Source organism: Limanda limanda, chromosome 20 (genome assembly GCF_963576545.1).
Source record: "Limanda limanda chromosome 20, fLimLim1.1, whole genome shotgun sequence".
Lineage (NCBI taxonomy): Eukaryota > Metazoa > Chordata > Actinopteri > Pleuronectiformes > Pleuronectidae > Limanda > Limanda limanda.
In genome coordinates this window covers 6,435,505-6,448,620 of record NC_083655.1, presented here as the reverse complement: position 1 = coordinate 6,448,620, position 13,116 = coordinate 6,435,505, and the positions used below count along the sequence as shown (strand labels likewise).

General features: G+C 42.4%; 1 protein-coding gene across 1 annotated transcript in view; it reads left to right on the top strand.

Moving 5' to 3' along the window:
* The window catches only part of malrd1 (MAM and LDL receptor class A domain containing 1), a 42,224-nt gene that overhangs the window by 10,891 nt on the left and 18,217 nt on the right, over positions 1-13,116 (top strand). Inside the window, exons 11-20 of the mRNA XM_061094173.1 lie at positions 1,220-1,307; positions 1,403-1,582; positions 1,670-1,826; positions 4,114-4,270; positions 4,368-4,478; positions 5,284-5,497; positions 5,604-5,848; positions 6,721-7,009; positions 10,637-10,882; positions 12,227-12,384. Of these exons, the coding sequence (XP_060950156.1) occupies positions 1,220-1,307; positions 1,403-1,582; positions 1,670-1,826; positions 4,114-4,270; positions 4,368-4,478; positions 5,284-5,497; positions 5,604-5,848; positions 6,721-7,009; positions 10,637-10,882; positions 12,227-12,384 (1,845 nt within the window). The remainder of the gene's footprint in view (positions 1-1,219; positions 1,308-1,402; positions 1,583-1,669; positions 1,827-4,113; positions 4,271-4,367; positions 4,479-5,283; positions 5,498-5,603; positions 5,849-6,720; positions 7,010-10,636; positions 10,883-12,226; positions 12,385-13,116) is intronic.

The following is a 13,116-nucleotide window of genomic DNA, read 5'->3' as shown; positions in this document are numbered from 1 at the left end:
CACAGTTTCCTGGCAGGCAACAGTAATGAGAATCTGTATTTTTCTCCAGCAATGTGTGATGAAGCTCTGTTTAATAGCTTCTCTGCTCACAACCGATGCCTCGAGATATATGTTCTGTCATCACTCATAAGTGAGTGTGGCTTGACAAGCCGTTAAAGACTTTTCCTTCATTGCGGCTTCGAAGACAAGAGCTCGATTTGTCAAAAATAATTGAGTGCAGAAGTGCTAATAGTGAAGGAGTTGAATTAAATTCAGTCTCAGGCTGATCCATTTGCTTGCACACATTTGCTTGCACGGAGAGATTTAACATCAAGATCGTCAGTTGCACCGACATAATCCCTTTGAATTTGCACCGAGATTTAATGGAACCACAACTAAGCATGTTCAGAGCAACTGAAGAATCAAAAGGCAACAATAAGCTGCAAAGCATTAAAGTTAATTCAATTCTTTCCAAGACGGTTGTGGTTGATTAATGGCACAGTGTTCAAAACCCTGTTTGCAAAATGTTAGATCTGCTTTATTCTGCAGTCGACATATTCAGCAGACTTCTCGGCAGTGGCAATATCAGCAGAAAACATCATCTTACTCCACTTTGAAGGATTTTTCTTGGAAGCTTATATCAGACTTTATTCGTTCAATATCTCCAAATTACGTTCTCCTTGGCAATGACGCAAAGCAAACAAGCCAAGCGACTGCTGACACAACTCATCTGATGCAATAGCCTTTTAGTCAATGATTTGTTGCTTTGGGAAGCCGTGATCAAACTTAAAATTCAGGAACCGTACCGATGCTTACTGGCAAAGCAGCGAGCAAGAACATATTGTGATATTTTTCAAGGCAATGTGATTAATGTGATGGATAGAAAATCCATTCAAACACCCAGGGGACTTTGTGAGGAGGATATAAGTGTGTGTTGTGGCTTTTGAGAAACCTTGATATCAAACTTAATGATGTTGTAAAAAAAAAAAAAAAAGTATCATAAAGTTGTTAGTTGGCTTAATATTTTATCCCGGAATCCAAATACAAGATCACAATTTATTCTAGTGAAATGACAGAGGCTCTAAAGATGTTTAGAGAACAATCACTTTGAAGAAAGGAGGCTTGGAGATTATTGTAATTATGTGAAATCTAATATAAAACCAAAAGTAGTTGGTGCACTTTAATCTTGCTCAGTCTAAATGTACGTCACCTTGTTTCTTATAACTTTCCTTGTCGTCAGATTTTGATTGAAGGTACAGTTGGAGATGATTTCACTGGAGACATTGCTATCGACGACCTTTCCTTCCTGGACTGTGACACATATGAAGGTAAACGGGAGAAGAAAAATGAACAAGATTAGGACTTTAGGACAATTTTACAACACTGATTGAGTTTCCACCTCCACTGTGGATTTGTGTTTTAGGGGAGCTCCCCATGCAGAACACCACAACCCCCGTAGTGACCACTCCGGCCCCCACAGTCCCCCCCCACAGCTGCCCCGATGGAGAGTTTGTGTGCAGGGCGTATGGGGAGTGTGTTCCCCAGAGCAAAGAGTGTGACTTCAGACCCGACTGCTCCGACGGCTCTGATGAATTAAACTGCGGTAAAATGCCTTTTTCCGTTCTTTCAAAGCATAATATTTCACTGGGTTTTGGTCTTATCCGCTGATTTTATCTCTATCTTACTCCAGTGAAGGAAATGTGCGATTTTGAAGGAGGTGACACGTGTGGTTGGACGATTGTCGACACCCCCCTGGTCCCAGTCCACGAATTCCGCTGGTCACCTGATCAAGGGGAGAGCATTCATGATGGAGAGCAGTACGATCGTCCCATCATTGACCACACCCTGTGAGCAACAACAAAACTGATGATGGTGATACCTATGGAGCTGAATCAAGTGGTCAATTAATCAAGTGGCTGATTAAGAAACCTTTCACGCAAAAATGACAAATATTTGCAGGTTCCAGCTTCTCAGAAAATGATAAATAGATGCAAGTAAACCAAATATCTTAGGGTTTGACTCTAAAATACAATGTTAGTGTTCCAGATATTGTAAAGGCAATGTGATTCATGTGATCCGTGGGTAGGTAATAAGAAAGAAGAAGAGAAAGAGAAAGAGAGAAGCGTCCACAGTCCAGAGGAGTGGGTGCTTCATAAATTCAAATTGGATAATAAAAAAAGGTAACTAACAGCTAAGGAGAAAGAGTAGAAAGTAGAAAATTCAAAATAATTAGTTACTTGCATTTTCTTTTTTTGGGGCATTATCTCGTCTTCATTTCACTAAAAGCAAAGACATTTTCAAAAGATTGGACTGTGAGGCTCAAAGAGAGTCAGGTCCATTTATATAGACGGACAGTGATCTGATTTTCCTTATCTATGTTTTATTGAATGGACAGGGAGAGCAGAAGACGGCCCTGCCCTTTGACCACTTTGACTCATTCCCTCCCCCCCCTCAGTCAGATTTGCAGACGCTATCTTCTTTCTTTACCCAGCTGCAACTCCTCCTTCCTCAATCCTTCCGCCCACCCTTGATTGGCTCGCAATCGATAAGGCCTTGGTGAAAAAAACAATCAAACTGCCCTGTTTTGACAAAGCTATGGAAGCCCATTTCCACCACTGTGATGAAAAAATAAATAAATTGGTATCTCATTATTATGAGATAGTATCTATCTCATAATAATGAGATGCTAAGTCATAATAATGAGATACTATCTCATAATAATGAGATGTTAAGTCATAATAATGAGATACTATCTCATAATAATGAGATGTTAAGTCATAATTATGAGATGCTAAGTCATAATTATGAGATACTATCTCATAATAATGAGATGTTAAGTCATAATTATGAGATGCTAAGTCATAATAATGAGATACTATCTCATAATAATGAGATGTTAAGTCATAATTATGAGATGCTAAGTCATAATTATGAGATACTATCTCATAATAATGAGATGTTAAGTCATAATTATGAGATGCTAAGTCATAATAATGAGATACTATCTCATAATAATGAGATGTTAAGTCATAATTATGAGATACTATCTCATAATAATGAGATGTTAAGTCATAATTATGAGTGCTATCTCATAATAATGAGACACTTAGTCAGAATTATGAGATGCTAAGTCATAACTATGAGATACTAAGTCATAATAATGAGATACTAAGTCATAATAATGAGATGCTAAGTCATAATTATGAGATACTATCTCATAATAATGAGATGCTAAGTCATAATTATGAGATACTATCTCATAATAATGAGATGTTAAATCATAATTATGAGATACTATCTCATAATAATGAGATGCTAAGTCAGAATTATGAGATACTATCTCATAATAATGAGATGCTAAGTCATAAAAATGAGATGCTAAGTCATAATTATGAGATACTATCTCATAATAATGAGATGCTAAGTCATAATTATGAGATACTATCTCATAATAATGAGATGCTAAGTCATAATTATGAGATACTATCTCATAATAATGAGATACTAAGTCATAATTATGAGATGCTAAGTCATAATTATGAGATACTATCTCATAATAATGAGATACTAAGTCATAATTATGAGATGCTAAGTCATAATTATGAGATACTAAGTCATAATAATGAGATACTATCTCATAATAATGAGATGCTAAGTCATAATTATGAGATAGTATCTCATAATAATGAGATGCTAAGTCATAATTATGAGATACCAATTTTTTTTATTTTCATCACAGTGGCGGAAATGGGCTTCCATAATTTCCTGTATGTGCAAATATACTTGGCAAATAAAATAATTCTGATTCTGATTCTGATCTCATAATAATGAGATACTAAGTCATAATTATGAGATACTATCTCATAATAATGAGATACTAAGTCATAATAATGAGATACTATCTCATAGTAATGAGATGCTAAGTCATAATTATGAGATGCTAAGTCAAAATTATGAGATACTATCTCATAATAATGTGATACCAATTCTTTTTTTTCATCACAGTGGCGGAAATGGGCGTCCATACAAAGCTGTACAACACGCTACAATCTGAATCTAAAATCCCTTGCCCCACTCACAGTTTGAGGACATAATCACGATATCGTCCTTTATCTCCTGTCGTCCCTGTGATAGAGGCACCCCTGATGGTTGGTACATGTATGCAGACAGTTCAAACGGAGGCTACGGCCAAACCACTGACCTTCTGACCCCCGTCATCTCCTCCACCGGGCCTTACTGCACCCTGGTCTTCTGGTACCACATGAGCGGCTTCACCGTGGGGTCACTGCAGGTGAGCAGGGCACTCGGTTTGGGTGTCGAGCATCGGGCACAGAATTGAATCGCAGACGTGTAAATATACATTTCTATTGTTCTCACAATATCTGCAGGTGCTGCTGAAATACAAAAACGTCAGTCATGAGGTCTGGTCTCAGACGGGTAACCACAGCAACAGATGGAGACGAGGAGAAGTTTTTCTGGGCTTATCCAACAACTTTCAGGTCTGTAACTCCTTTGTGTTGCTTTGAATTAATCACTGAAGGTTTAAAGATTTTTGTTGTGTTCAGTATGAGTTCATTCAAGGGCATAAGGTGCCAGCGTTAATAACTCCAGAGAAGTCTGACCACCATTTACACAAAAAAGAATGATGATGGTGGGTCATGGAAACCAAATTCATGCTTTTTCTGGCAGAAGAATCACTTAGAAATATATGAGTGTTAAATTAAAAAAGGTAGGGGCAGCTTGATTTACATCAAATACTCATTATGGAGGATGGGAAATAATATCTCTCCATCGGACAGTAGCAGACTTTGATTAGACCCTCTTCACCTCATGGCCTCATTACTCATCTGTTGGACCTTTTCTTCGTATTTATTTCATCCCAACATACAGAGATTAACATATTATAGTGCCGGGTCTAATATATAGTGTGAAAAGCATCTTTGTCACAATATGCATACCAAGGGCAGTCTCTTAGACGACTGTGTACATCAGTGTAATTGACTTAATTTCAATCACGCCAGGCTGAAGTGGACAGGCAGCCTTGATGATCAATGATGAATTGATTGAGTCTAATTCAGTCTAATGAGTCTTAACTCGTGTGTGACAGTAGTCAGATTCCCGATCCCCTCACAGTGTCGGTCTGCTGAGGTTATTCCAGGTCGTCGTGACAACACGCACTCAGAGGCTCTTTTGTTTCAGTGTCGTGCCTGATCGCGTTAATCCTTCGACTCTGGAGTCAAAAAAAATATGATTGTGCTTACGTGAGTGACAGGAGTTGAACGTAGGTCTGTTGTCCTCTGCCAGGTGGTGTTCAGGGCCCAGCGGGGGATCAGCTACATGGGGGACGTGGTGATAGACGACGTCGGCTTCCTGAACTGCTCCCCTCCGCTTCCTCCAGATCGACCATGTGCACCGGAGCAGTACGCCTGTGCCAACGGCTTCTGCATCCCTCAGGACAACCTGTGTGACTTCATCAACCACTGCGGAGACAGCTCCGACGAGGACCCCTACATCTGCAGTGAGGCCTCCTCTAATGGCCGACTGACCATACGGCAGGAAGGTTAAATTCCAGATAACTAGACAGGCCTGAATTGATTATTTTTCTCATCGCCGTCTTTTTGTAGAGGGCTTCAGTGGACGCTGCAGTTTTGAGTTTGACCTCTGCTCCTGGCGCCAGTGCCGACAGGATGACTTTGATTGGCTCCTCAAAGCGGGCAGAACGCCGACGATTGGCACGGGGCCGTCCAGCGACCACACCATGAGGGACCCCTCGGGACACTACCTCTACCTCGAGAGCTCCTTCCTCTCAGTGGGAGATGTCGCCCGCATATCAGGACCTCTGCTCAGCCGCAGGAGCTCAGAGTGCAAGGTGAGATCGAGGTCAAAGGGCAGAAGGCAGGGGTAGATATGAATTAGAGATTGGGAAGCGAAACCATTCGACCAGTGCATCGAGATTCAGTGTTCAAACACTGTTTGACTTCTAAGCAAGGTTGTAAATCATCAGCAAATGTTCACAGGGGTGTGTTCAACACAGGCAGTAAATTATACACAGAATTCAAGTATGTCTTATAAAAGCCAAATTTATGTTGGAATATTTATCCATACAAGTAGTTATGTGTGCAAAAACACGTTTTTCAATGGTTTGAACCTGTGTGTTGTACTAGAAGGAATTTACACATGTCACTTATGGCCAATTTAGTGTGTGTGTGTGTGTGTGTGTGTGTGTGTGTGTGTGTGTGTGTGTGTGTGTGTGTGTGTGTGTGTGCGCGCGCCCGTGTGTGTGTCCTCCATGCCTGTCAGCCTGATGCTCCACTCGGACAGATCTCTTGATTGACTGCCCGCTTTGCTTTGCGCCTCATATCTGTCTAATCCCACTCCGGACCTGTCAATCATTCATGCAGTCGGCAAAAGGCTCCAATTAAAGTGGAGGAAGATCTGAGGGGGGGGTGGGGGGGCTGAGGAGGAGAGTAGGACTGGCTGTCTGCACGCTGAGAGGAAGGGGGTCGCAGGGCGGTTGTAGCTCATGAACACGCTTCTATTTGAAGAGCAAACCTACAAGAGATAACGCTGCCAGACAAAAACACATCTCCAATCTGAACAAAGTCAAGGGCAGAGGAGAAAAGTGCATCAATCAAGTCACACGATTAACACTGAGTCCATTAATCTGGGTATTCTTCACTACAGCAGAGGTAAAAAGGGATATTTCTTTTAGGTACTTCTCATTTTGTGTCCTTCGCCCAGATGCGTTTCTACGTCCACATGTCGGGGGACGGCATCGGGAACCTCAGCGTGTCCAGGAAAAGCCAAGGAGAGCTTCACCCTCTGCTCAACCTGACAGGAGACCAGGGCAACTACTGGCAGATGAGGGAGATCCAGCTCAGCCACACCCAAGACTTCCAGGTCGTGTTCGAGGGGAAAGTGGGCCGGAGCTGGAAGGGCGACATCTGCCTGGATGACATCACGTTCTCTCCGGGGTGTCTGCTCACCTCCTCGGACGGATTGGAGGACAACACTCCTGCGCCTCCTGCAGGTATAAACTCAACTGCTGTGTTTAATTCAAGCTGAGCCCATGAAGGTGTTTTTAGATTTTCCGTATACCCTGCTTGATTTGCGCTCCTCTAACTATCCACACATTACCCTAAATGGATTTGCTTTAATCCTAGTGTCTTCAGGTCAAAATGTTAATATGTCCACTTTGTGATATGTCCCCAATCATCCATAGGAGAGCGAACTTTCTTTCCTTTTGCCTCTCACAATTTTTATTTGATTTCTTTTCACAGCAGTTTCCCTTTGTTTTCTCAGGGAGCTTTGACAGGGTCAGAAACCATTTGTACAATATCATCGGCCTGTAAAGCCCGACGAGACGCTGAAGTACGTGTGCACTGCTGCTGAATAACAGCAGTGACCTTTAACGGCTCCAGTGCAAACGTTCACAGCGGCAGTTCAGAGAGACTTTAGGGCACTTTGCCTTTGCCAAACAAGAATTGTGATAAAATGGCCGGGCTGGTTTGCACAGGAGTGAAAATGACAAGTCAGGATATTTCTGCTAAAGACTTCAGTGAAGACCAGAGCGGAGCTGGATCAGATTAGCTTGCCAGGACATAACGGCTTTTTAATTCTATTGTGACAAGGAGAGTGCCTGGGCTGCAGTGTTCCTCTTACCTTTATTAAATAACCATCTGTTTTCCTTTAGAACCAATTTCACACAAAGCTTTAAAAATTGTTGAGGGTGTTAAATGAACAAATGACTTTAGAGCCCAAAGTGCCAAATCTATGAACTTATGATTTATAAACGCTATTAAGTTATTTGGTCGTAGTCGATAAATACAGTCTGGATGATTTTCACTGAAACAATATACTCATATTGGCAATTAGAGGATCTTTTACTGCTCCTCTTAACTTGAAATATGGCCATTTCATTACGTTTTTAATGATGCAAATTAAAAAGAAATCTCAACAAATGTAATCATAAAGAAATTGGGAACATCTCACAACTTTAAACTTGAAAACAGTCTTGAATGATTGACTCCTCAGTTTCCTCTGAAGAATTTGTGTTTGTAAAAGGTGAAAATATATGAAAAAATAGATATTTGGTAACATACTCACTTCTGACCAGCATCCAGTTTCAACAAGGATTATGCTGCCATGAGAAAAATAGGTGCTTTGAAAAATCATTGTCTGCATCTTAGACTTGAATTATTCAACTATTACACATTTCTTTGCACCACTTACATTCTTTTACGAGGTGATTTAAAACAACACCGTCTGATTTATTACCAGTGTCATTGCAGATATTACTGCCCCATTAAAAGCATTGACTTTCTCTCGTATCGGATGCTGCAGCGAACACGGAGTTCCTGAGCTGAAAGGGACGAGAAGCTGTGTGTCTCCTTCAAGAGTCTCCCTGTCGTTTAGAGCCGGACGAGCTGATCTTAAACAGCAGTGTGATGTGTTTTAAATTTCCTCTCAGCCGTCTCTTCCCCTCAACTTGGTTCACTGACTCACTGTCTCCCTCCATTTGTCTGTATTCCTGCTTTCTGTGGAGCGCTTCCCTCCTGGAGAGCGGGAGTATTAGTGGGTCTCCAGAGAGCGTTGCAGTTGGGCGGTCTTGCTGAGATCTGAAGGCGGGTCTGCATGTTAATGATGCCTCCATGTAAGAGCTGGTAATTAGGTTTACAGTTCGTCATCGCACTCTCCCGCTCATCGGCCACTGGAGTTCAAGTTGATGTTAAAGTTGAACGTGAATATGAAAATCTCCCACACGGGTGGAGTTTATTTCACCCTCGGTTTTGGGGTCAATGCTCATGAATTCAGCCAGTAATGGATCGTTTTAGGTCCTAGCGCTGCTCTTCTTTTCCTGCCTGAGACTCCTGCCTGTTGCTTTTGTGATGTCGGCTGTTTCTTGTTCCGTAGTCTATACAGTCCACCAATCCTGTGTTAGTGTTGTTGTGTGATGCCTCTTCCTCCCATATATCTGAATGGGTACTTAGAGAACAGGGATTATCTAGTACAGTATATATTTTCAGCGTAGTGGCCAGAGCTGTGAGTCTTGAGGATGAAGAGTCATGGGTGACGTGGAAATCTGCTTTCATTGATTAGTTTTCTCATCAGAAGGTGTAGAGTACAGTACAGTACAGTATAGTGCAGTACAGTACAGTACAGTGTAGTACAGTGCAATACAGTGCAGTAATACTAATCAGACCAAAGACAGCAGGAACTGTAATTATACACTGAAGCTCCCCTGGGGCTTCTCCCTCCACTGCTTCTCCACTTTGCATTACAGTGTGTGGGCGGTGAGAGCCAGTTCACACTTAGTGATTTTGCAAGCTCAGCATGTATAAATGTGTTTTATGCCAGCGGCGTGTTATATGCAGATTCCTCTGTGCATGTAGACTAACTCCACGGGCAAATAAAAGAATATGGAGGCTTTACATTCAGCATGCATGGCAGGAAATGAATGAAGACACAGTTTCATTTATAAATTGATAAAAGAAAACGAGTGTAAGCCAGATATAATATGTACTCAGGGTTTAAGATTACATTTCAGACACTATAGGGGAAAAAGAGAGCTCTACTTTTTTTTGCTTCTTTCAATGTAAAAGTTGGAAGACTTAGTTTAGAAGTTTAATGTGAGTTGATCACCAGAGGGCAGTGTGACACTCTGACCCATATACTGTATATCATTAGGGGGAAGGTGAGAAGGTCACACTGCTCACTGGAATATAAGCCATTCATTTATCCACGTAATAAGAGATATACTTCAAACAAGTCTAAGTTCACATAGTCACATGTGAAGAGCTGCATACGCAATGAGACCTGTTCTGACAGAGGTGAAACAGTATCATCTTCAAACGTTCACTTCCCTTCTTCTTGAATCCACCTGCAGCTTCAGCCGGGCTCCTCAGTCGGCGGTGAGGCGCCGTGGCTTCGCGGTCGGGAGCTGTGGCTTCCTGGCTTTTCTCTTTGCCTTTGTTGGGGCACATTGCTTCTGGTCCTGTGCATCTGAAGAGGAACAAAGGATTAGGAGGGACTTATAGCCCTTTCTCTGCTTTAATTACAGGGACCACCCCTCTTCATCACGCCTCATGTACCTCTCGAACGCTTCTCAAAGCCGGGCACTGGCCCTGCTGGAATGCTTGGCACCAACACAAGCAGATTCCAGCACCACAACCCGATGATACACTGATTTGGGCTCAGAGCCCAATGCTCTTTTGTCCTCCTAAGCCTCTTAAAGAGACCCTGATGCTACATGGAGATGGACTATGCCCACTCCTGAGTCGACTTCTGCTGCTCTGAAGTTCATACAGAGCTCTAGTGTTCTCCTGTTTAATCTGGAGCACACAGGAGTTGTTTTACTGGGAGAAAATAGTGTTAACGATATGTTTTATGAGAAAAGTTTGACATTATGGGATGTAGGCTTGTGTGCTTTCATCAGATCAATGCCACAATCATTATGTGTGAATATGATGCTGCAACTGGTGAGGTTAGCTTACACGTGTACCTTAAAACAAAAGTGTAAATCGACAGGAAGTTTCTTGTTGTAAGACTTTGGTTACAGTGCAAATTAAACAACTTGTTCATTTGTGAGCTTTAGAAGTGGGTGGCTAGGAAAAGCTCCAAATTTACCTGATTTTCCTTTCCGTTTCTTATCTTCCAGGCTCCTGTCCCTCTGGTTTCTTGCTGTGCGACAACGGCCGCTGTTTTCAATCAGGGCAGAGCTGTGACTTCACAGACGACTGTGGTGACGGCACAGATGAGAAGGATTGTGGAACTTCCTGCTCCTTTGAGAATGGCCGCTGTGGATGGAAGAGCTCCCTGGCCGATAATTTTGATTGGACGCTCGGCAAGGGATCGGTCCAGGGCATACGGCCCCCGTACGACCACACGCTGATGGATGACAATGGTATGTGTTCACGATTGTCCCTTAAACCATCTAGAAATAAAACATAATCACAATCAAAAGGAAGCTGCTTACTGACTCAGGGTCCTGCTTGAATCCCCATTATATTACTAGAGAAGTGCTCTTTCCCTTTTGGGTGTTTTTTGCGTATTCAGAATAAATGAAACTGAGCTGACTTTAAAAATCCCACGTGCTGAAGCCGAACTGCTGTGGTAGTTCTCCACCATGTTTAATTCATGCACTGTTTCAGCTTCTTCAGGGACAAAATCAATGAGCTACTTCTCAGCATGTGAGTGTGCAGCAGGTGAGCCTTCTAGTGATGGATGCACGGTAGTTAGGGCAGTAACTGTTTTACAATGTGCATGCTAAAAAGCACATACACCCACACACATGCAAACAGCTGCTATGGAAGTGCTTCCTCTAAATGTCTTGAAATTATCGTTCTACGGTTGCCATAGTAGCGTTAAGAATTATTTAATGCTTTGGACAAACACTTGTTGAGAGCTACTTTGTCAGAATTACAACAGAAGATCAACTAGTTTGTCTGTTTTAAGTGCAGCCAAACAAATACATGATACATAATACATTTGTGGAGTTTGGATGTTCTCCCTGTGTCTCTGGGTTTCCTCCAGCTTCTCCCACTTCCTCCCACAGTCCACCGACATGTAGATTGGTGTGAGGTGGATTTGAGACTCTAATACGTTGGTGACAATAAAAGCCATTCTGTGTTTTTTTCGTCAGTTCTGTTCCTCCGATTAGAAACAGGAAATGTTCATTTGGCATTTAATCAATTCAGCTCTGATAGGAGAGTGAACATTAAACATAGAGATTAAATCAAAACACATAACATGCAAGCCTTAATAATGAATGTATATGAATATTAATGTAAATACATTAACGGGCTGCTGTTGAAAAATGGCCCCCATATATATGATGAGAAGCAAGGTTTTTATTTATTTGTTAATATGAAGGGTTTGTTCTTTATAATGTTGGTTTTAGTTGTAATTGTAAAACATAATTGACGATTAAAATGCCTCTGAATTTTAAACCACAACAGCGCAAACACGCTCGCTAAGGGTTTGCATTCAGCCGTCGTCCTGACCCATCTCCTCACTTTACGAGCTCGTCTGGACTGAAAACCCTTCACACTGGTAGCAGCGGACATTAGGATACGAGTCAGAGATTACTCTGTGACCCCTGACCCTCACTCCCCCCCACCACACTGCTCTCGACCTCTCTATAATTTGTCATCTGCTGCAAGAGCTGCCCACACAGAGGAAGATATCAATTCCTCTCTGCCTCCTTGTTGCTATTCTCCTCCATCACTTCTTCTCTGTCTCTCTCCAGGTCATTTTGTCTATCTGGAAGCTACGCCGGTGGGACTCAAAGGTGATAAAGCTCATATCAGAAGTTGTGTTTGGAAAGAGTCCAGTGCCATTTGCAAGCTCTCCTTCTGGTACTACATTTCCCACAAGGCCTTGGGAACCATCCGGGTGCTGATCAAGGTAAACAGTCTGCAGGAGTGTGTTTAAATCCAGATGTGCGTTGTCCCTGTTTGCACAGGGTCGAGATGAAGAGTGATGAATCCCACTGACGCCACTATAGTTTATGAAAAGAGCTTTCGCAGACCTCTAGCCATCCATCCAGCACGGTTACCATGGCTACACTCGGTCAGAAGTATCTATTAGATTGACCGATGATGATAAATCATCCTAATGTCGACAGTAATCGCTTCATAATCGCCGTGCTGTCCACTAGACTTAGTAATCTGGTAAAAAAAAGAAGAAGCGTGGAGTGGCTGTCGATCTTTCTGCCACAGTTTGATCTACAGGACATCTGTTAGGGACGAAGTGATGGAGAGGTGAGTGATGGGGACCATGGTTCCCCCCCGCCCACCCCACCATCTGGGAATACAGCGATCAGCCACAACAGAGAACTGGGTTTGATGCCGGGGCCGAGCGGTGTACACTGGTGTCAGTCCTGCTTGTCATCAGGCTTCTTGCTCGTTAGCCGTTCTGCCTCCATCTATTTTATACACAGCCGACTTTCAGGGATTAGGATTTCTGCATGCGCGTCCCATCCTCACGTATCCGCAGCACCTGCAAGATCGCTGGCGTGTCCTTGTGTGTTTTGTGAAGTTTGCAAAACAGATCAGCAAGTTATGTAAATTTAACTAAATACATTTTTGCCTTCAGACACCTCGTCGCGCCCCCGTCGAGCAAGAATCCGCTTGTTAT